Here is a 25,249-nt window from a genome sequence, read left to right as displayed (position 1 = left end):
CAGCATAAAAGACAGAGGGACTTCTAGACACACATTCTCTGATTTCTCAGAATGTTTCCTAACGCCGGTTTCAAAGCAAAAGCCGTTTGCTGTGGATAACCGTGTTGGAGCTTGTGCCTCCCCTTACATATGTAAGTAGTGTAGATGCTCTAAGACAGAAGCTCTGTGTTCCCAAAAATCTCATTTTACAACGGCTTCCACACAGATTGAGATGTCAGAAGTGAGCATGTGGAGAGACGTTCTTTCATCCAGCATAAAAGGTAGAGTGACATGTAGAAACACTCTGATTTCTCAGCATGATTCTTAAAGGCAGTCTCAGGGAAAAGCGGCTTGCAATGGAAAAGCACCCTGGAGTTTTTGCCTCCCCTTAGATATGTAACTAGCCTAACTCCCCGTGGCCAGAAACTCTGGGTTTCCAAAAACCTAGGTGAAGGAGGCTTCCACACAGATTCCGTTCCCAAAATGGTACATGAGGGGAAGCATTCCTATATGTAACGTAAACAGCAAGGCTACACCTCAAGCACTTACCATGATTTCTCAGCATGTTTCCATGAGTAGGTTTAAAGCTAAAAGCATTTTTCGCTCAAAAACCTTGTTAGGGCTTGTTCCTTCTCTTATACTTATAGGTCGGGCAGTGCCCCTAACACCAAAATTCTGTGTTCCAACAGGGTTGTGAAGGATGGTTTGCACACACATTCGGTTTTCTCTACTACTCACTCTTCTGCTAAGGGAACCATGCAGGTTGTCTATTCTGGAAGCCAAGGAAATTTTTTTCATTTAGGAGCAGCCTCGGAGAAAACTGAGGCCTGCTTCTGCTTCTTTTCCCTGCTAGATTTCCTCTTGATGCATTTCCAGGTACTCACGAGTGAGCTCCTTTAACCAAGTAATTATTTCAAAGAAAATGAGCAGGTTTCCATAAGGCCACTACTTCTTTTATATTCTTGCTTTTTAATACCTCTCTTCCATCTCTTTATCTCCAGGTGTCTTATTTCTATGTCCTTTGGTTGGGGCTGAAGGCTAATCAGCAATAGTGTAGAAATTATTGCTTGATATTACTGATCTATTTTCTTTCCATGGATATTTGAATTATCATTGGATTTTAGGGAAGATAGTTTCTTTAAAAAAATTCCAGTAAGTATCTTGTGGGTGATTCTGATTCTCTTCCTCTAGAATTATAATGCTTAATTTCTGAATAAGTGATGCTTTCACAGAGCTCAAAATTCCAAAGGTTTGAGTGCCACCACTCTCCCGAAGCCTTTCAAACTTTTCCTTGGGGGCACTCAGAACTCCGTGTGTGTGTGTGTGTGTGTCCTTCTGGAGTTAGTTTAGCCTGAAATGAGCAAAGGGAAATACCCCCCATTTTACACAAACAGCAGACGACTTTCACAATTTTATACCTTTTAAAAATATATGAACTGTAGTTTTGTAGAATTTTACAAGAGTCAGTGACCTTCAGGGTGGTCAGCAATAGAGGCAGAGCAGTTGGAGGGACAGCAGGTGCTCGTGGTCAGTGGCTGAAGTCACACAACATCCACGGTCACCTCTGGTTACTCTTATAGGGTTGGTGCTGTCTGCAGGCTTTCAGGGCTGTGACCCCCCCTCCCCACCAAATATATACATTAGGAAATGTGGTGAGCCTCAGTATGAGAAACAATAAAGAATTAGTAGGGGAAATTGAGTTTATTGTTTTTAAAAAGAAAAATTAGCATCCAGGTAGTTTAATTTCAGCTCCTAATAGACTGATGTGATGACATTGACAAGGATGCGTAAACACCTGCAAGATCATGGGACAGGACCGGAGACTCTGAAGCAGCAATCACCGCACACAAACTTCACTGCTGTCCTTGACAACCTTATTGAATTACTTGATTTAAAAAAGACCATAGATGTTAAATATCATCATTTTGAGAAAGCAGTTCTTTTGAAATCTTATATACTAATGTAACAGAATTGGATAAAGAAATGCTAAATGTGTAATAAAGTATCCAAAGAGGTAACGATTACTGAAAACACCACAAATTGAAGAGGACCACAGGATAATGTGCATATATAATTTAACGATTTGGAAGAATCAGCTCAGCAGTTTATTCAAGACATCAAGAGATGATGTCTAATTTGGTTGTCCTTGGATAGCTTTCTGTGAATGTTAGAGTGAATTCAGGGTCAAGCACTCAATTTTATCTTGAAAGCAAAAGGTGAAACAGACTTCTTTACAAAAAGCTATTGTGTCTGGGGAGAAATCATCGAACCCATGGGTCAAGGGAAGGAAAAAAAAAAAAAACCTAGTGACCACGTGACTGTTTCAGGAGCTTGTAGTAAAATGACAGTTGACAATTGTGTAAATTAGATATGATCTTGATGTCCAACTGACCCAATGATTTTTAGTCCATGTGCCAAAAATATATCAAGGAATAAATACTGATCTATGTTTTGTCAGCTCTGTTGTCCCCCCTTCAAGCCTGCATTCTGATTGGGAAACTAAGAACTTCTACTGCAGGGAGGGGGATTTTCAAAAAAGGAGTGTCCCCCAACGGAGAAAATAAAGAAAAAGTAGACATACACTGTAGAGACACAGGGAGATCTGTTGAGCCAGATGACACTTGCTTTACTGTCGATTAGTAGGAGGTGCAGCTTTTTGATGAGTTGGGTACCATGTTGCTGCCTTTCTCAAGGTATTGCCCAAGGCTCATGAGAAGGGATGAAGTGGGGCCAAGGAATTAGCCTCTGAATGCCCTTTGCCATGGATGTTGTCTCTATTTTCCACATTTAAGCTTTAGCTTAGACAAGTTGCTGTGTCTTGCCAAGTGAGCTACAGACAGTAAGTACATCTTGAAGCACATGGCTCTTTCCTCCTCACTGCAGCAGAGAACCTCTGCATTGGAGCATCCTGAGATGTCATCGGTGGTCATTTTTCATGTTAGGAATCAGTAAGGATGCTATGTCCACATGGATGAGGAGGGTAAGATTTCAGTCTCTAAAGTGGTAATGATGGGTTGACCTTTTCACTTAAAGAGTCTCACATCAACAAATGCGGGTCTGTTCTGGACCAAGAAGAAACAAGTGTTTGAAAAAGAATAGCTTGAAAGGTCAGTGGGACATGCCAGGCATCTTCTTCATGTCTTCAAGTTCGGGTATCAAACATGGGTTTCCTATCCTGAGTGATACTGACAATTTGTCATGCTCTGTGCCTCATGTATACAGAAGGCTTTCCTAAATAAAATATCTAGAAATGGTATCATTCTTGATATCTGTTAAACAGGGGGAGATGAAGGAATTAAAATTAGTCCCTAATGTGCATTGATTTTTTTAAAGACATCAATTTTATAGAAACTTTTGAAGAATTAAAGAGACAGAAAATTGTAAAGCACCTTCTCCTTCTGGTAGAAAACTGTTCTGTTTTCCTTTTTTGATGAATGTGACATAGAATCAGTACTACTATTGTTTGTATTGTACTTGGTGTTTACAGAGTGATTCACAGATATTCTCCTATTTCATCTGTGCCATGACCTCTGGAAGAAAATATTTCCTAGTTATGCTTTTTAACGTCTATTTCTTACCTCTGTCTAAAAGCAGATTGATTGAGCTCCATTTGCTCAATTTAGAAGGCTGGACTGATTAATTGTGTCAGAACATTCCAGGAGGCAGAGGAAAGGAAGAGACAGGGGTTCTACACGATGGAAGCTGTTCCTGAAATGATTTGACCAGCAGTCTTATCCATTTTTCCCAAGGCTGGAAATAAAACACAACCCAAGACAAGGAAAACAGGGAGCCCATGTGACTCCAGCCTTGGCACGTAGAGTCACGGCTGTCCTCCTGTGCCTTAGAGAAGAGGATGCTTTGGGTCTCTGTTCTACAATCTCTGTTTTGCTTTTTCTCCACAGTGTCTTGTTTTACTGGCATATGATGAAACTTGAGTTACATTTCATAGCATTAAAACAAAAATCAAGATCTCTTTATCATTTATTAACTATTTGGTAAATAGTTTTTGGTGAATCTTTAACTTTATTATTAGGACTTACTGTGGCAATGTACAATACCTAGTTCCCCAGATAACAGCAGTGGCTTACACATGCTATATTTGTATTTCCCTCTTACATAAAGAAGTCAAGCAATAAGTACCGCAGGGCTGGTTTGCATGAAGGCCCCAGGGTCAGAGAACCAGATGCCTGTTATTTTCAGCCCGTCAACTTGTTGGCCCAAAGTGTCTGCCTGAGGGTCAACCATCAGGTCCACATTCCAGGCAGCAGAGAGGAGGGAAGAAAGGTGCTTCAGTTCCCTTTTGGGATGGTTCTGTGAAGTCCCGGGTAGCTTTCCTGCTTTCATCTTGCTTTAGACAGAGGGCTGAGAGACAGCTTGCTATGAGGTAAGCTCAGCTCAGGACCAGCCATCTCCCTCGAGGGGAGGGGCGGGAGGGGGCGGGGAGGCACCGCTCATCCTGCACATGGTGAAAAGCACCACAATGAGCCGCCGGGGGCCTCTGCAGCCCGTCCATTGCCTCGGGCTGCACTGAGCGTCTTGTAACGGTTGAGATTTTCACGTAGAGGTGCGTGTATGCTGGAACAACTGCTCGGTTCATTTAAACTAGTGGCTACCAGAGCACGTTGGAGAACACATTTGTTCTCACCTTCTAGCCAGTGACCTTCCCGCCAGGTTTCTGTCCTGCTGTTCATTTCCACGTTATTTTCCAAGACTTCCGGAGGAAATGTAAGCAGCCTGATGCTCAAATACTTTTCTTTGTGATTCCCCCCTTGTTCTTTGAAGGAACTACAAATTGCCTAGAGAACAGTGGATGAAATGCCAACCCCCCATTTCTTTAAAGGTCTGAATTTTGGTGTTAGAAAATTCCAGAAACACCCTTAAGAAAGATTATTTCTTTCAAATGGGATTTGGAACAACAAAGGACAATATACTTTATAGCACAACTTTTAAGACAACTGAATAGGCAGTAAGTTCACATAATGAAACATCCAACGTCTTTTTATTTCTCCTGGAAATTCCTTGGTTCTTGGTGTAAATTTTTAATAATTAATATCAGCTTTCTATTCTTTCTCTTCCTGTAGTTGTAGAGTTAACGTGAAAATAGCTTGTTGTGTCACTGAGAAAGCCTCCTGGTCAGCCTTCTAGCTCATGTGCGTTTCGGTGGCAGGTGCACTAAATTGTAGTTTTCAGGCACCTGAGGGATGCCCATCACACTGGCACTGCGGGAGCCTATATCTCACCCACGACCAGGTGAGACCCTCCTTTCCTCCGCTGCCTCGCCCAGGCCCCCGCATTCTGGTTCCTTCTCACCACCCATTTTCATCAGTTTCAGCCCTGCACCAGCAGAGCAAATCTTGGTTTCTCAAAGACCAGGAACTTAGTTCTAGGTTTTCTGTTAAAGGACAGTGTATAAAATCAGGCAAACTGATATGACTTTTGAGGCCTCAGTATCTCTGCATTTAAAACAAGAACTTGAGTTACAATACTATTCTCTTCCACTTTTGAAATTCTAAAGCTCCACGCAATAGTTTTTTTTAATTAGCTAAAATTTTTTCTAGAATATATTTTCCTAAGATTCACAAATATCTGTTAATTTATATTTAAAGATGTTATATTTAAAAAATTGAATGATTATTTACTTTTAAAAAGGAATTTAAGTCAAGAAATGTTTGATACTGAATGTTTACTATGAGTTCAAGTATGTAAGCTTAATTTTTGTGGCACTGTTGATAAACCACACAATGTGAGAGATGTGGGTTAAGGTTTATCTGGGACAAAATGAGGACCAGAGCCCAGGTGAAAGCATCTCCGAGAGCTCGGAGGAACTGCTCTGAAGAGGAGGGGGAGCTCTGCATTATATGAGATTTCAGTGGAGGGGGACGTGCGGTCCAGTACACGTTTAGGCAGAGGCTGCTGCTAGTCGAGGAGCAGGTGTCTCTGTTAATGATTTTAGTGCTTTTCTAGATAGGAGGAGATGCAAGAATTTGGGCTCATAAGATTTCCTGAAAATGTCTAACCATCTGAAGGCTTTTCTGCCCATTTTCCCGGAGCACAGAGTGCCCCATTCCTGATCTCCACCCTGAACTACTTTCAGAGGGTGTTGAAGGTCAGCAGCTGCAGTGGTTCCTCATGACTTAATCAAATCAGAGGCAGATGACAAGTGCCAATTTTTAGTTGACAATATGTATATATTGTAGGAAAAAATGTTACTTTCCAACTCTACCCGTGTTCTAGTTTTAGTTAGAGATCAACGGATAACTGTGTTAGATGACTTAGGTCAGACGAGGGGGCGAAGGAGTCATCTCGTGAGCCGGCCAGTGTTCTGTCAGCCTCCTTGAACACATTCAAATTTCTTTCTGTTCAAACAGCGTGCATCTGATTTTGTGAAGTTTGGAGCCTGTCCTGAACACATGGGGTCTGGAGATGGCCCTGTTCCTATGGTTTTTGTTTATTCTGTGAATTATGGTGTGAATCTTTATGTGCCCAAGCTTCATCAAAATTTCAAACTTAAAGGATTTAAATATGGGAGATGGATGCCAAGTTCTGGGAATAGATTTTCAGGATAACAGCCAGGATTGGTAAAAAGTAGGGAGAATGGATACAGCCTTCAAAAAAGAAATGCTATTTTACAATTTCTGGCAGATAAATTAAAGTGCTTGTTGGGATTCTATCAGGAATGTTTAATTGGGAGACTTGCCTCCCATTTTCATGAAACAAAATAATTTTATTATTTGTTTAGTGCCTACTGTCTGGCAATGAAGTAGCCCCTTTGCATATAGTTTTATCATTTAATCTCTACAAAGAGTCCCAGGAGACCACACATGTCACAGGTGAGGGAACCAAGATCATCTAGGGTAAGTGTCAGGAAAGCAGATGGGCTGGAGGGCTTACCCTCCTTCAGGCTGAGACAAGGACAACAAGGTTTATTGACAAGCGTGTTGCTGAAGTGGTTTATTTAATACTTTGCTTCCTTGACAAAGTGGGTCTCTTGAAATTGTTTATGTCTGGCTTATCTTCCCCTCTCTCCTCAGCCTCTGGACTTCTCCTCGTAAGTAATATGAATTCAGCCTGAAGTGATTCAGGAAAATCAGAAAATAAAAAAATTAGCCCACACAAATGTCTGCTTAGTCCTTGTAATTCAGTATTTCCTAAAACTCCTAGAAACGCAAGGAAGGTGTGTTACCTCGGGGACTGAGTGCATTTGAAGAGTGAGAAATGTAGTGTGATCTGGTAAAGGCACAGGCTCTATAGACAAAGATCCGGGTTTGGATCCTGGCTTCAGCAAGTACTGAAAACATGAAGACCCATAGCCTCAGTTTCTTCATGTGTTAAATGGGCTGATGGAGCTCACCTCCAAGCGGTCAGGTCAAAATGAGATGGTACGACTGACTCTCAGGCACAATGCTTGGCAAATTGCTGTTTTATGATGTCTTCTTAGGTAATTCCGCTGTCCATTGGCTTGCAAATACCTCCTCATTTGATTTAAGAAAAATAGCATGCCTTAAGAATTTTAAAAATAAGGAATGAAGATTTACTGATTAATGCTGGGTGTATTTTTATAGGTCATTTATTTAAAAAAAGTAGGAGTTCTCTAAAGAGAATTTATTCAGTGTGCCTAGAATATGATTCAGTTAAAAATGATTTTCCTTTAAATTCTTTTCAGAAATTTTCTGTGATTTTTTATTGAATAGTAGTTGAAGTTTTCTGAGGGGTTGTTATATTCTGAAAAGTTTATTCTAGTAACAATTGATACATTAAATAAATGATTCATATCCCTGGACAGCATAAAGCCCTGGCTTTTTTTTTTTTTAATATATATAATTTTGGGGGTTAGTTCTATGACGTTTTATTGGGTAGAAGTATTTAGCATTTCCATTTTACAGGCAGAGAAGATGAGTCATACGATACTCATTATACAAGAGCAGCAGAAGCTGATTAATTTGGGCAGAGGAGGAAAAGTGTGTGGAGAAAAAATCCTTGATTCTCAATGCAGCTGAAACGGTTTTGATTTTGCTTTTGGGTTGTCCTAGGTTTCAGCGCATGTGCCTGGAAAGGTCTCTCGGGCAAAGATGCTAACTTAAGAAGGTTGTCATTCTAAATGCTCTTAAGAGGATTAAACAAATTCCACAGCAAATAAATGAACATGTTTGGAAGGTTTTCCACCCTAATGTAACTTCCAGAAAACAGACATGATTCACTTGCTAAAGCAAACACACAGGTATATTAATGAGCCTGGCTCACATAACTGGACAGCTCGGAGGGAGCCTCATCTATTGGCGTGGGTTCCGCTGCAGGAACCGCACCTGAAGTTTTAATTAGAATTTATTTCAAGCGAGTGCTGCTCCGGCCTTTTTCTCCCCAAAGTACGGAAGCGCCCTCCTTGCCTGGCCGTTAGTGTGCAGAGCCCTGCGGCGAACACACTCCCCTGATCATCAGGAGGGTGATGGAGACAGTTTGCTTAGAAGCACTTAGCTACACTCGCAGCGGGGATCATCAGTCACTTCTGTGTGTTCACCTCCACGTGCAGGGGAGAAAATCGACTTTTGCTGCCAACAAACGCTAATTGACCACCAGTTGTTTCAGAGGGACTGTGATGTTGAAAACTGGAGTCCCTTTCATTTTTACATGTTGGATGAAGACAAACTGCACGGCGACAACCCCACTGTAAGTACACCCACCAGGGAGGGGGTCGGAGTTCGGATCTGCATGTTTTAGTATTCAGATCCTGGCACTGGTCAGCTTACAGTGTTCTCGCTGGGTTTCGGAGACTGTTTCTGTAGTGATTTCTTTGGTTTCCAATAAATTTGCACAGCCGTCTCCTTCAGTTGAGTTCTGATGAGTTCAGTGGGGAGGGGCATGTGAAATTGGGGCGGGCAGAGAGGTGCAATGAAGACTAGACACCATCTGGTTACCTGTCATTTTTTATGGGCCAAAAAATGCTTGTCTTGTTTTCTTTTCTCCTCCATCCACCCCTTCAGGTCAGGGAGTCGTCTTCAAGAATTTCTTCTTAAAATATAAAGTAATGATGAAGGCAGCGTGTCTCTTTGGTTGATTTCATTTGACTTGGGTTCATTGTTAAAGATTTTCTGGTGAGCTCTTAAAAGCTGGAAGAGCAGCACAACCAAGGAGAGAAAGTCAGAGAAACGAGTCAGCGGCCCCTGTGAGGTCTGGGGGACGAGGGCAGGAGGTGGGGCAGAGGCAGCACCATGGCCTCCCCTGCAGCCCTGAGGCCAACGTGCGCATGTAAAGCCAGCGTCTCTTGTCGCCATGTGTTCTACCAGGACTCCCACTAAAGGAATGCGTGGAGATTTGGGGAGGCCTTACCTTTTACCCTCTTGTCAAATATCTTTAATGCTGACTGTATTTATTCAAGATGACACAGAGATCACCTGCAGAGCGTGAGGGAGCGGTGCTTGCTTCCTGTCCTGCCCGCCCCAGGCTCACTCATCAGACACCTGATTCTTACAGGCACTGCAGTGCCCGTGGGGGGAGTTCTGCTCCTGGGGGTCTCTGCTCCTGTAGGGGGAGCTCTGCTCCTCGGGGACCTGGACACGGGAGTGCTCACATTGACGCTGGTCGCACCAGTGCTGATCCCACTCCACATGGTGAGCCCTTTGTGTAAGTAGTAGAGGTGGGATCCAGAGTCTTCCTGTGTCTACGGAGTTCTCCAGTAAAGCCAACTTGGAGGAAAGAAAGAAAATGCCTACTGTTCCATGACTGTGTCCTAAGTGTTTAAAGCTTACTGGGGAGCACACGTGAGATCTCACCCAGTAAATACTCTGGGGTCTTGACTCTGACTTGTCATGAAATTGGCATTCACATAATGTTATTTCTCTTAAAATATGTCTAAGCAATCATTTTTCTGTGATGGTTATGTGTGCATAAGGGTCCTGAAGAAACTGTTGTGGATGGAAGTGTGGGCATCAGTGGTACCAGAAGGGCTGCTGGCCCTGGGGGCTCCCCGAGCTCCACACCATTTGTTACCAGCAGTCTTTCAGATTGCATCTTATTCCAGAGCTCACCAGGGCTCCCATCTCTATGTGTCTTGAGAGAATATTTGTTCAGAGGGGAGCTGACAGGGTGCTTCCAAGTCTGGGTTCTGGGGTTCCCTGTCTAAAGGTGGCACTAGCACAAATCCTTTATTCATGGAGCAATGAAGGCCCCCAGTCTTGTGGCTAATTGGGCCTCCCTGTCCTTCTTCATGTTAGGAGCCGGAGGTATTGGTTAAGGCCCCCAAACCTGTTTTTGGTGAGCTTTCAGCCCTATCACGCCACCTGGGTTGTCCCGTTTCAGTCACATGACTTTGATATTTGCAGGTAGGTGTGACTCCTGGACAGTGCCTGGGACTTCCAGGTTTCCCCTACAGTAGGAACACTGAAGAAAGTTCACCCCGTAAGGTGTGTTCGGGGACCTCGAGGACAAGTAGGGACCCACAAACAGATATCTGGATGGGTGGCAATCAGGCCCGAGTCTTGGAAGAACAGAGATTCCATTACTGTTGTAACAGTGAAATTCAGGGAGGAATTCGGGAAGGTCTGATGCAATTGAGGCCAAAAATATTATCTGGTTTTTGTTGTTAGCAGTAGTGGTTTTTAACCCTTAGACCCAGTCCCCGCTTTTTATAAGAAATAATTTGTAACCTTTCTTTTTGGTGCCTGGAATTGAACATCATAGAAAGTGTAACCTAAGTATAAATATGATAAACAAATAGGTATATGGAAAGATGGAGTACCTAAATTCTTATATTATGGGGTATTTTATATTCTATGCTAATTAGTGACCTCTCAGGACAAAAGGCACATACAAAGGAAGTCACTTATAATAAACTGTTTTTCCAAGCCTTACCTAACTGGGAAACAAGTGGCTTCACAATGTTAGCGCACCTCCCAGGTCCCCGGGGAAAACTCCTTGTCAGAGTTACACTTGCTGATGGCGTCCTGTGCTAAGTGCAAGCAAATGCTGTTCGGAAGCTGCCCGGAGGCTGACTCCGGGGATTCCTTCTCCGTCGCAGCTGTGAGGGAGCCTTGCCTTTCCTGACCACAACGACAGAGGCGATTTTAAATTTCTGAAAACTGCCATACCACTGTATATCACAACCCCCACAAGATATGTTGAGTAAAGTAGAAAACTTTAAGTGTCTCCTTTAGGATAGAAATAGGATATAAAATAAATCATGATTTAAAAAATTCTAGTGCCCGAATAAGTGCTACATTACACTGGCTGCATTATTATGTTAGACAACTTCATTACCGCTTTTCATACCATATATTGTAGTTAGATTTTATTTATCTTTTTTTTCTTAAAGAAAAAAAATCATATGATGCATTCTTGTGTCAGAGGTGACGAGCAGAGAGCAAGTGTAAAACCGGGAATCGTGATGCTGGTCAGTCTAAGATCGGCTCCGTCACTGCACAGATCATCTTAACTCATTTTACTCCACTTTTTGGAATTACCTTCTCACTTCGAAAAACCCCTGTGTCAGTTAGATTTGTTAGTAAAACAATTCTTTTTCTTACCTAGAGCATCAGTGATGTTCTCAAGATGATAAAAAAAACTTGCCCATGGCATTTAAACAGTTGCTTGTTCTCGTAATTCATGACTCACTGTCTCGTATTTGTCACAACTGGAGAACTGTGTTTCCTGTGTGCAAACTCTCACTGCTTTGGTGACGCAGGGACACGTGTCCTTACTGGATGGAGTATGATAGTAGTTGTTTGCATTCTCTCCCTAAATCTGGAGTCCTGTGTTATGTTTTCTGTTAACTGAAAAAATATGAAGTTATTTACCTAAATAGCTAACATCGCACCAGTGATGCATATCAAATTTGTCCAACTAGGAATTCCCATATTCAATGAGATAGTAATTTCACAAACCACTATTCCAAAAATTTGGATTGATGGTTCAATTATACCAGGGACATTAGCTGTTTTAACTGAATCAATCATTGCTTTCTTCAATAAAAGTTTCCATTCCATCTGCTCTTTTGGTTTATTGTTCTTCAGTGTTTCATTTGCTTTCTTTCCCAAATACATATGATTTTGGCTTTTGTCATTGAAAATCATTGCTGGTTTTGCTACCTCATGCTGGAGAGGAAGCCTTGTGACTGTTTTATAGTCACTGATTTCATGGTTGTATGAGTGCTTAATGCCACCTTGCAGGGGTGTGCAGACCTAATGAAGTGTGTACATAAAAGGCTTATTCTACACTGAGTGCAGGGTTAGTGTGAGCAGCCCATGTCATCAGTATCATAATTAACCCATTACAATCATCCTCTGTTAATCAGTGTTATCCTTCTAACGTCTCCAGGAGAGGAAATGTAGTATTCTCAATGCAAATCTTTGCCAAACTTTTAGTCAGTTCAACACCTTTAAAGCTTTGCTGTCAATAGGGCTGTGTGCCTGGTATCCCTACTTTTGCTTCTCCTGACCCAGGACGCGGTCTCCACGGCTGATGATCCACGAGACACTGGATTCTTGGTCCCATGGTTCTGTGTGTTCTGGGACATCTGGGGACTTCAGCACTGTTTTGGGGGCTTTGAGTCCCACCTCTTCAGAGCATTGCTGAGATGAGATCTGTGGGTTCACCCTGATTCTTGAGTGTACGGTGCATTTTTTCTAGAACCAACACAAGCCAGCGTGGCAGCACTGCTTTGACCACATGCTGGGACAGCGTGTGCTTGTCAGTTTTTGGGCTTAAAATTTTCTGTTCTAATTTCTAAAATGGGGTATATTGACAGATACACTCTATGTAAACAGAAGCTCTGTGGGGTTTTCAGCAACTTCTAAGAGCATAAATATTCCTGCAGCTGCTAACCTTCCTCTCAAGAAGTGAGGAGCAAGCCGGCAAGTCCTGGGTGCCTGTTGCGGCCAAGCTCTGCAGCCCAGGCTGCTCACTGAGGCGCAAGGAGAAAAACTTAAAAACCTACTTCCATGTTGTGTTTCACAGAATCTCAGAACTGAACGTTTTAATATTTAAAGAGGAGTGATTATTTTTTAGTAAATTATTTTATTTTTTTCCTCTTTCAGTATTATTAGGTAGAATTATTACAGTTCAACTCCACATACACATATTGCGTGTAAATACATGTATAGAGTACACTGCATTTTTAGTTTACATATATGTACTAATTATTGTTTCTAAGAACAGATTAGAGCTTTAGATTTTTAAACTTACATAGTTACCAGAGGAATAAAGCCAACTACAAAAGAATAATAAACAGAATATGGTAACCCAATCACAAAGGACAGTCAGATGTGCTTACACATATTCAAGAAATCAAAATAATAATTAGTTCATTGGTGGTCTTATTATTATTGTTATTAAATTTAGATTCCTCATAAATGAAGTCATATGGCATTTTTCTTTCTCTTTCCACCCTACTTCACTTAAAATGACAGTCTTCAGGTCCATCCATGTTGCTGCAAATGGCATCTTTTATGGCTGAGTAGTATTCCATTGTAGATATGTATGACCTCGTCTTTATCCAGTCATGTGCTGATGGACATTGTGTTGTTTCCATGTTTCTTGTTCTATGTCCCTTCTGGCAGCAATTACTGATTTTAAATATTTTCCACCTAAAATCCTTCCTGAAGGAGATGTGGTAACAGGAATCAAAAACAGTTACAGCACAGGGTTGTGTGTGATGGGCCCTAGGGGCTTGGTAGGAAGGTTGGCGGAAAGGATTTCAGATTCTGATCAAACGATTCCTCCTATTGTAGCCCTGCTGACCGCCTCTCTCCCTGCCTGCCCTACAAGTCTGACCAGTCCCTTCTGTGAATCCCACTGTATTGTGCACAAATTATGTCCAATTGGTATCATCCCACAGGGAACTTAGGTGAGGCACTTAAGCTCCTGTGTTGGTTTCTTCCATCAGCCCTTAACTTCCTTGGGAGCCAGGACTGTCTCATTGCCCCAAGGATCCCTAAAGCCTAGAGAGATGCCTGATACAACTGGGACTTAACGAGCACATGGGTCAAATGGAAAAACCTGAACAAAGGAAAGACCCTCATTTTTCAGAAATGCCTACTTGAGTACATAGGGTAAAATGACTTGTCTTCTGGGATTTGCTGTCAAATACTTCAACAAAGGACAAGGCAAGGAACAGAGGTCTGAATAAAGGAAATATGGAAAAGTTTGTGAATTCCTTCATCTAGGTGATGGGCTTATTGTAATATACTTATTGATGTATATGAAAGTTATTTTATAATTTTACTATCATTAGCTGAATAGCAAGTATTAATACGTATTAATTGAAATCCTTAGAGCTGACCAAACTTACCCCACATAAAATACTTAATGTCCTAGTAGTCTGTCTTATAGAGATTTTTTCCCACAAAGACAGGAAAAAAGGGAAAGACAGATCCCTGCAGTGTTTCCACGTTGTCAAAAGACCAAAGGCCGACACAAAATAAGAGATTCTAAAAAAGATAAAGAGGCTGAAATCAATGTCCCGAAAACCTAGCTAAGCATTCTAAACGGCCCAACTTAACTAACCTCAGCACTGCTGCATCAAGAATGGGGCAAATAGCACCTAGTGGATTTTTTTTAAATAAATAAATAATGATCCAGTTCCTACCACAGGCAATTATGTTAAGACTGAGTATAAGTTCTAACACCAAATAGTGTACAAATTATAATTTCTACTTGATTCAAACTGCTTCTTCTATAAAATCTGAATCTTTTTATTCTTAAGACAGATTTGTGTCATATGACCTAGTGATAAAATTTTCAAGCCGCTTGTAATCAAAAAGTTCACCAATGTGAGAGTTTATTACATCAACTCTTGCTTTTTGGGAAACCCATGTGCCTTGTCACTCTCTTTCATAAGATTTCCTGTGGAAAATTCAATCCCTCATTCAGGAAAAGGCTGAGGAAACGGTCTGATGGAAAATCTTCATACACTGCAACACAAGAAAATGAAAATGACAGTGAGCAGCCCGTGAAACCGGCAGAAACACACAGCGCACGGCTGTGTTCCCGCCTCGACTTTCTGTAACCAGCAGGGAAAATGTGCTTCTCAAGAAATAGACATAAACACTTTTCAGATCCTGAGCACATAATTTCCCTTTCAGGGTTTAGTGGGCTTCCATTTAATTCTATGAGAAGTGTTTAAAACAACAGAACAACAGCTGAGATAGGGTTTAAAGTAACTTTTATGTCTTAGTGAAAATAGAGCCAGCTGATAGTTATCATTTTTACTTTATTTGATCTCACTCTCCTACTTTACCTCCCCAACCTCCTCCACAAAATGATGGTGAACAACCCCTCCTGGGTCAGAAGGCTAAGTAGAAATTACCAATCACATGGAGGTGTGCTTTGTTGTTTTATTTTTCAAAAGAAACATGTTTCATTCATGTGATTTAATAATTAAGATCAAGAAACAAACTCTACTCAATAAATGGTAGCCGACACATGTCGTCATAGCTGCTCATCAGGTTTGGCCCCCCATTACACACATTTACATGGACATCTGCCATGTGCTGTCATGGGACATGGTGAATGCGGACAGGGTCTCTGCTCTCACAGGGCACACAGCCTGGTGGGGGAGGCGGTGTTCAATCATTACCGTTTTTTTTTTTTATGTACTTACAAATTATGGGAAATGCTATTTAAAAAGAACAAAATGAGTCAATGAAAGTGAAAAATACAAGGACTGTATTTAGGCTGAGGGAAGACAGGGAACCTCTTTGAAGAGCTGACACTCCACTGAGACCCAAAGGACAACTCCGGTGTTGCAGGTGAAGGGCAGGGTCACACTGATAAAGGGCTGATATCCAGAATATACCAAAATCTCTTTAAACTCAACAAGAAGAATGAATAACCTGATTAAAAAATGAGCAAAATGCCTGAACACACACCTCATCCTAGAAGGAATCTAGATGCCAAAGAAGTCTATGGAAACATGCTCCACAGCATCTGTCATCAAGGGGCTGCAGACTGAAACAGCGAGGTACCACTGCACACCTGTCAGAACTGCCAAAAGGCAGAACACTGACAATACTGAATGCTGGTGAGGATGTGGAGCGACAGGAATTCTCATGCATTGCTGGCGGGAATGTAAAATGGCCCAGATACTTTGGAAGACGGTCTGGCAATTTTTTTACAAAACTAAACGTACTCCTACCATATGATCCGGCAACTGTGCTCCTTGGTGTTTACTCGACAAAATGGAAACTTATGTCCACACACAAATCTGCATACAGATATTAATAGCAGCTTTATTCGTAATCACCAGAACTCAGAAGCAACTAAGCTGTTCTTCAGTAGGTGAAAGGATAAATAAACTGTGGTCCAGCCAGAAAATGGACTATTATTTGGTGTTAAAATGAAATGAGTTATCAAGGCATGGAAAGACATGGAGAAACCTTAAATGCATATTATTAAGTGAAAGAAGCCAATCTGGGAAGGTTCTGCAACTGTCTGATTCCAACTGTATGGTGTTCTGGGAAAGGCAAAACCACAGAGACTAAAAGATCAGTGGCTGTCAGAGGCTAGAGGGGAAGGAGCAGTGAATGAGGTGCAGCACGGTGCGTCTTTTGGGTCACGGAGACAGACTACTCTGTATGATGCTGTGACGGTGGATACATGTCATTTTACATCTGTCCAAACCCACAGAGTGCACACCACCAAGTGTAAATCCTAGTGTCAAGCATGGGATGTGGTTGATGATGACGTGTCAGTGTAGGTTCACCCATTGTCGCAAATGCACGCTCTGGTGCAGGCGTCAATAGTGAGGAGGCTGTGGGGACAAACTGCAGTTCACACACCCAATCCAGCCCAGTCACCGCTGTGAATAAAGCTCTGTGGGTGTGTGGATTGTGCGGCTGCTCTGGCGTCTGAACAGCAGAGCTGAGCAGCTGCACCAGAGATCAGGAGGTTTGCAGACCCTGAAATATTTACTCCCAAGCCCTTGACAGAAAAAATTCTGCTGAGCCCTATTCTACACGAATCAGAATTCACCCTGATGAGACAGGACAGCAGGGCCCAAACCAGGCGTGGTTAATGGGACTGAAGCAATGGTTTAGTTCCAACACCTTTGCTGAAGTCCTGCAGGTCCAGCGACAGACTGTAGCCAGGAAGCGTCTGCAGAAGGAGTCGGTAGCAGGTCTTCCCGCCAGTCTTCGAGATGCCGGGGGCCGTGCGCTGCATGGGGGCCACCCGCTTGATGAAGGCGGACTTGCAGTGGAAGCCGATCAACTCATAGAGCTCGGAGAGGATGCTGCACTGCTGAATTCTCTCCTCGGAACGCTGAAGCACAGGGAGAAAAGCAACAAGCATCTGAGAGAAACATGTAAGTGAAAAAAGACACGTAAAAAAGGTTTTCCCATAAAAGAGAGACCCGATGACACAGGAAGAGGAAGGCTGACTTCGTGCACTGACGGGACCGGATGCAGAAACGCAGGGAAGCAGCGCTGTGCAGACACTCCAGAACCCCTCAGGGCCCCACCTCTCTGCGTTCAGCCTGTCCTTTTACTAGAAAGGCCCGTATTCCCTGAAACGTAGGAATCTGCTACCTACACATGAGATGCAGAGAAGAGAAGGAGCAAAAGGAAGGGAAAGTAAAGGAACAACAGTTCATCTAGACCCTAGGGTTTGGGCGGGACTTTCACCAAACACACAACTTCTCAAAGCACAGAGCACACAGTGAGAGGCTGACAGAGTCACTGCGACTTCTGCTCCTTAAGCACCAGCTTCCTGCCAGCACACTCAGCCTCCCTTACTGAATCATTACAATCATCTCAGAAACTATTACTACCCCGGCTCACAGGCAAGGAAATCTGAAACTCGGGGAGGAATTATCATTCTGGACAAAGTACCACGGCCCAGAAGTGTCAGAGCCTCCAGCAGACCCTGGACTAAAATGCTCCGCTTCACCACGGGCCCTGAGCCTCAGGCTGAGGCCACATCAGGTCTGCACGGGCCCAGAGCACAAGCCTGTGGGACAGGGAATGGTCCCACTCGAAGTGCCAGGCCAAGACCCTCAGGAACTTATGAAACGAAACCAAATCACAAACTCATTTCCAACCCACTGCCCTGTCCGGGAGGACTGCTCGGCACATCTGCACTGTCACCTGTGCACAGGCTGAGCAAGGGGCCCAGACAGTGACGTGACATCCCAGTGGAAGTGGCTCGGAGACCACTTCATCACAGGACACACTCTCCCGGCTTCCAACGTTAACTCTCCATTCCATTTCCAACTGGAAAGTAAGTTTAGATTTGTTTTCCTCTCCTAGAAACAAAGAGAGTGGTAACATCAGCAGGAAACTCAAGACAGAGGAAGAGTCTCCTGGCCATCTGGAAGGATAGGCCGAGGAGGGAACAGAGACAGGAATCAGAAAGACCCGTGTTCCAGTCCAAAGTCTGCACGTCGCTCACTTTGACAGCTTCCTTATTAATACAGGTGATAAAATCTAATTATGTTTGTTGGGAAAACTAAATGAAATAACGAATGCCACTAGCATAGGTCTAAAATCCTCGATGAGTGTTCCAGAAATGGACATGGTCGTGGTTAGTTACTGTCTGCCAAGTCTTGGGTGCTAAGCACACATCAGCCAGCCAGAGTTGTGCCAGAGAATGCCTCATCAGACAGCAGCCTTCTCCAACTTGGAAACTCACAGTGTCTGAAGAGCAGGCAGTGGTGGATGCTTTGGGACACTCTGGAGGTAGCACTCCAGGGATGACTTTAAAAAGCTGGGGAGAATTCAGGGGACCATACAGTTCAAATACAGAAAACACACTCCAAGTCTACCCACATTCATCTCTAGCCATGATATTTCAGAGAGGAAATTCATATTCAAACTTACAACAATTTCCCACATAAGTGCATCAAAACAATTTGGAAAGAATGTAACTTTCTTTAGATCACAAAGCGGGGATTACAAGGTTTGTACTGAGAGCCCTACTTGTAAAACGTCTGCTAACATAACTGGGTCCACTATCAGTTATCATAATTCGAAGAGAAGGATGGAAAAGAACAAAGCCAAGCTATTATGCTCCAGTCTTTTCTTGGGTTACAATGTCACAGAGGAGACGGACAGGTCAACAAGGAACCACTCAGCCGTGATCACGGAGCCGGGAAACGGGATGGGCAGCAAGATGTATGACGCAGCCGCAGCTGTGACCGTGCTTCTAGTCAGGTACCGAAAGTCACCTCGACAAGGTGTCAAATGCTTGTGCCCACGTCCTCATCACCTGACATGTATTAAAGAAAAATGAAAACTTATAAACGGCCAACACTCTTGGCGGGTACACCGTCCAAAGAGCAAAGTCATAGTTTGACAACTGGCCATCTCGGTTCCCTAGGATTCATTCTTGGAGAACCTTAAAAACCACTTCTCTGTCCTCAAGAAGTGCTACTTGTCCTATCTTTGGCTCAGGGATGCAGCACGTTCAAGTGGACTTTAATGTCTACACAGATTTGACTGTCTTTCTCCAGGTTCCCTTGTCCATTCTGAAGAGGCCTGAGCTAAGTCCATCCTCCGTAAGATCAATTCCCTCCAGTGACAACTCATCGAGCCTGCAATTAAAAGCCAACTAAACAGGACTGTCCTCAGCTAAAAATGTCACCCACCCTTCACTGCTCTCTTAATCTCCTCTCCTGGCTAATTGCAACAGACTAACACCTCCCTCCACCCAGCTCCCCAACTATGTCAGTTTGTCTCCCCAATGAGAAAGTAAGGTCCATAAAAGAGGAGACAACTCCACAGTCACATCTGAATTCCTAGCATATAGTAATGTCAATAAATAGAACTATGATTATGGCTTCTCTCCTTTAAAACCTTCCTGGTTATTTAAATGAGACCTTGGAAGAGAGGTGTTTGGGTCCAGTATCTTCATCCAGAAGACTCTGAAGGCATTTTTTGGAATGGCTGTCCACTGATTCATTCAAATCACAACTTCTCATTCCGGGAGGAGCTGTGAATTTCTGTCAGGAGTATGTGGTCACTCTGGTGCCAGAACAGCTTTAAAATATATCCGTATTTTGGATTTGATATTTTTCCCCTCTTCCAACAAAATTCACTTTCCTTACTTTCTTGCCTTGAGGAAAGTTTTCTTTTTTTCTTTCTTTCTAATTCACCCTTTAGTAAAGCAGGCTTCTCAGGATGTGCTTGGCCTTACATAGGATCAGCCATCCAACTCCCAGTTTGAGAGGCCAGGGGCTCACCCCCTGCCTTCCTGTCAGGGAAACTGAAACTCAGTTCAGGGGCCAACCGGCACCCCAGGGCTTCAAAGGATCACGTATCTCCCAGAATCCCTGCTTTCTGGTTTGCCTTGGCTTCTGAGGATTTCCCCTCACTTTCTTGACAATTAGCTGTGCAGCTTGAAAGAGGAGGAAGGAAGGTTTTCTTTCTTAATCAGCATTTTTAGGAACATGTGTAATGAAGGTTTTCACGAGTTTCTAGAACCCTCCATTGCCGAGACACAAAACACTAAATATTTTCTAAATTTAGGTATTGTTGCATTTTTTCTTTTCTTTTCTTTTCTAAACTGCTAACAGACTATTTTAATTAAAAAAATAAGGCCCCAAATAGGATAGAATCTTGAAGGGGCAAACAAAATTAAAGGGCAAAGACAGAAAAATGATAAGAACTCTACAAAGTTAATAAAATACATACACTATGGATCAGATCAGCAATTCTCATTAACAGCTAATTGAAACATAACCATGAGGTAAATCTTCTCTCCTGTCAGGAGATGGCCAACCGAAATTAGAATTAAAACAACAAACTAAAATTCTAAATCTGGCGAGGTATAGAAGGCTACCAGCTAAATGTGTCTTCTTCTGGGAAAGAGGGAGGCTCACCAGCTCTTTACTGTGGAGCCTGAGCCCAGGGAAGGGCGGTGAAGTGAGCTCTGTAAGTACCCAATTAGAAAAGTGAGTGATGAATAAAGAGACGTGAGCTTTGATGACAGAGATGATACTAATATTCACTTGTCCTGTAAAGTAAGTCTTCACGTTCAGGGATCAATACCTCGGCGTCCTCAGGGATTGAGATTATAGGAAAATGCACAGCCTGGGCCCAGACCTCCTCTGCGAGCTCGTGACACTGCACTTAGATATCTCAAGGGCACTTCCATATCCATCTGCACAGAGCTGACTTCACGGTGCTCCTTCCCATAGCCGTCCTGCCCAGGGCCCCTAGTCTGGGTGCAAGGTCTCCCTTCCTCTCCCAGCTCAGGCCCATCACTCACAGATGTGCCTGGACCACTCCTTCAGGGCCCAGATTTCCTCAGTCACTGAGTCCCACCACCCACTCCTGTCCTACCAGGTATTCACTGGCACTCACTCAGCACTGACTCTGTGCTGGGGACCACGCTGCACACTGTGCACACGTTATCTCACTGGATCTCCGCAACAGACCTGGGATGTGGGTACATCACTGCTTCAATTGATTTGATAAATTGTTTCACTTCCTTGAGTGCGTCATCCAAAGTGAGACATCTACTGAGCCACAAAACTGGGACTGAAAACAACTTGAAAATTGAACACTGCTACACCTCGCAGCCACCCTACTCTGACTCATCACATCACCTCCTGCTGAGCCTACTAAATGTTTGCAAGCATTCTACAAGCACAAAAGTGAACTACGAGAGCACCCTACTCCCCTACTTAAAATCTGTCAATGACGGTCCAGTGCCCTTAAGAGAAAGCCCCACCGGGCCTGAGCCCATCCCAACGGCCGGGCATCAGCATTTCTTGTGCGGCGGCGTCTCCTCACTCACCACTCAGCTCTAAACGTGCCTTGTCCAGGACAAGGATGCTGACTCCGTACAACCCGGGGCTCGTCTCACTCGAGCAATGATCACCCTCTTCATTGGTCACCCTCTTCATTGCTGACTCTTATAAAAATGTTTTCTCAGGATGAATCAGTATCTTTTTCCTTACAACTTCCAGTCATTGATAATGAGCTGCCCCCAAAAGGGAGAAGACCTAATCCTCAGTCTCCTTATCTGTAAAGTGGGAATAACAAGGAAATATGTGAGGTTTTAAGAGAAATAATATTCATGTGAGGCTGAGGGACAATTCCCAACATACAGTAAGCACTCAATATGTGCTTACTTAATATTAATAAGAATAGATTCCATTCCAGCAACCTTAAATCAATGTTTTATGGCTTTGTCCAACAGATTACAGACAAACTGTTGGACGAACCCCTTTGAGCAGATCAGCACAAGCGTACAGGGAGAGGTAAGCACTGAATCCAGTTACAGCTGCAGCCAACCAGCACTACGGGGCGGGGGCAGTTTGCTCAAACTCTTACATGTTGCTTGAGCATTTAGTTGTAGTTATTGAATAAAGACAGTTGTTCTTTAGTCAAAGCTCCTGAAACATAAATCTTCAAAGATTGATGCAAATTAGGTTTCAAGTATAACACTCTCACTAGAAATTATTTGAAAATGATAGTCTTAGCTCCTCTGCACATCAAAAGGGCATGTTCTTAATGTACCTGACTATATACACTGAAAGGATTGTTTAAAGAAATTAACATGAAGCCATCCTGAATAAACTTTCAGTATCATCTGCACTGTGCCCCACCCAAGGGTCTCATTTCTCACTTCCACATAGGTGTTCAGGTAGCTTAACCTGGGCCTTGGTTTCTTATAACACGGGGGAGGGAAGAGTTGTGGATAGGTTTATGTAGCAAATATAAACCTAGTGTATTTGCTCTTTAGGAATCCTAGAAATTATCAAATTGATATATAGTCCCACCCTTAAGAAGCTCAGCCTTTCCATTTACAACAGCATTAAAAATAAAATGAGAGATACATTTAACAAAAATTTACAAGATTTGTACACTGAAAATTTTGAAGTATCACCAAAAAAAATTTAAAAGATCTACATATATGGAAGACATCCCAATTTCATGGAATGGTAGACAATATTGTTAAAAATGTCAAGACTCCCCAAAGTGATCTAAAAATTCAATGGAATCCCTCTCAAAATTCCAGCTGACTTCTTTGGAAAAATTGAAAAACTGATCCCAAAATTCATATGGAAATGCAAGGGACCCAGGTCAACCAAAACAATCTTGAAAAAGAAGAGCAAAGTTGGAGGACTCACTTCAAAGTTTACTACAAATCTATAGTACTCATGTCATTATGGTACTGGCATAAGTTTGGATACATAAATCTATGAGACACAATAAAAAATCCAGGGGGGGGGACTTACATTTACAGTCAGTTTTCCACAAGTGTGCCATCAACACTCCACTGAAAGAATAGTCTATTCAACAAATGGTGCAGAGAAACCTCGGTATCTGCAGGCAAAGAATGATTCTGGAATCTGGACCCCCCTATTGTATATAACAAATTAAAATTAATTCGAAATGGATCACAGACAGGAACGTATAAACTAAATCTATAAACTTTCTAAAAGAAGACATTGTATAAATCTTTGTGGTCCTAGGATAGGCTATGGTTTCCTAGATACAATACCAAGAGCACAATTGATAAAAAAAAAAAAACAGATAAACTGGAATTCATCAAAATTAAAACCATTTGATACAAAGGATATCATCAAGAAAGTGAAATGAAAGGGGAAGGGGATAGCTCAAGTGATAGAGTGTGTGCTTGGCAAAAAATAAAATAAAATAAAATAAATGAATAAATCTAATTACCTCCCCTATAAAGAAATTGTTTTAATGTTTAAAAAAAGTAAAGTGAAACGACAATCTGAAGAAGAGGAGAAAAATTTTGCAAAGCAGATATCTAATAACAGACTAGTATCCAGGATATAAAACAAATGCTTACAACTGACCAATACAAAGAAAATCGACCCAATTTTTAAATTTGCAAAGGATTTAAATAGATACACAATTAGCCAATAAGCATATGAAAAGATGCTCAGCATCACTAGCCAAATCAAAATCAAAATGAGATCTCATTTTACACCCACTAGGATGCTTATAATCAAAACATGGACAATAACAACTGTCGGTCAAGAGGCAGAGTAAAGGGAACCCTCAATACGCAGCCGTTGGAAAGAGGCAATGGTGTAGTTTCTTTGGAAAAGTCTCGTGTTTCCTCAAAAGATTAGAGTTATCATATAGCTCAGCAATTCTCGTACATATAGTGTCATCCCTCAGTATCCTCGGGGGGTTGGTTTCAGGAAACCCCCACCCTGCATTCCATAATCCAAGGATGTTCGAGTCCCTTTACAATCAGCCATCTGGATCCATGAAGTGGAAACTACACATATGGCGGGCCAAATGTACAGCCAACAGAATGAAAACATATTCTCACAAAAATTTGCACATCAATTTTCATAGCCGTGTCATTCAGAGAAGCCAAAAGTTACAAACAATATCCATCCATCAATGAATGGATAAACAAAATTATCAAGAATAGTCCCACAAACTTTTGGTCATTGAAGCTTTGACAAAGGAGGTGAGAACATACAATGGAGTAAAGACAGCCTCTTCAGCAAATGCTGTAGGGAAAACTGGACAGCTGCATGTAAATCAATGAAGTTAGACTACTCCCTCACAGCATACACAAAAATAAAGTAAAAATGGCTTAAAGTCTTAAACATGTAGACAAGACACTATAAACCTCTTAGAAGAAAACAAGGGCAAAACATCTGACATACATCTCAGCAATGTTCTCCTACTCAAGCAATAGAAATACAAGCAAAATTATACAAGTGGGATCTAATTAAACTTACAAGCTTTTGCACAGCAAAGGAAACAATAAGCAAAACAAAAGACAACTTATGCAAAGGGAGAAAATATTTGCAATAAATGAGACTGACAAGGGCTTCATTCCCAGAATATATAAACAGCTTTTACACTTGATAAGAAAGAAACACAAACAATTCAATCCAAAAATGGACAGAAGACCTAAACAAACATTTCTCCAATGAAAACCTACAAATGGCCAATAGGCACATGAAAAAATGCTCAATATCATTATCAGAGAAATGCAAATCAAAACTACAATCAAGTATCACCTCACACCAGTCAGAATAGCCATCATTCAGAAGTTCACAAACAATAAATGCTGGAGAGGCTGTGGAGAAAATGGAACCCTCCTACACTGTGCTGGGAATGCAGTTTGGTGGAGCCATTGTGGAAAACAGTATGGAGATTCCCCAAAAGACAAAAAACTGACTTCCCATATGACACAGCAATCGCACTCCTGGGCATATATCCAGAAGGAACCCAAATTCAAAACGACACCTGCACCCCAATGTTCACAGCAGCACTATTTACAATAGCAAGACATATTAACAACCTAAATATCCACTGACAGATGACTGGATAAAGCGGTT

General features: G+C 42.3%; 1 protein-coding gene across 10 annotated transcripts in view; it reads right to left on the bottom strand.

The window, feature by feature from the left end:
• Positions 1-12,964: 12,964 nt before the first annotated feature.
• LOC141576289 (trafficking protein particle complex subunit 9-like) overlaps positions 12,965-25,249 on the bottom strand; it is a 145,079-nt gene continuing 132,794 nt past the window's right edge. For all 10 annotated transcript variants that reach the window (XM_074359081.1, XM_074359085.1, XM_074359087.1 and 7 more), the window contains 2 exons: positions 17,013-17,226; positions 12,965-14,879 (listed from right to left, as the gene is read on the bottom strand). In XM_074359081.1, coding sequence (XP_074215182.1) covers positions 14,800-14,879; positions 17,013-17,226 — 294 coding nt within the window. In that variant the 3' untranslated portion in view covers positions 12,965-14,799. The remainder of the gene's footprint in view (positions 14,880-17,012; positions 17,227-25,249) is intronic.

The sequence above is a fragment of the Camelus bactrianus genome, chromosome X, assembly GCF_048773025.1.
Source record: "Camelus bactrianus isolate YW-2024 breed Bactrian camel chromosome X, ASM4877302v1, whole genome shotgun sequence".
Lineage (NCBI taxonomy): Eukaryota > Metazoa > Chordata > Mammalia > Artiodactyla > Camelidae > Camelus > Camelus bactrianus.
The sequence above is the reverse complement of the archived record's forward strand: the minus strand, read 5'-3'. Positions and strand labels throughout refer to the sequence as shown.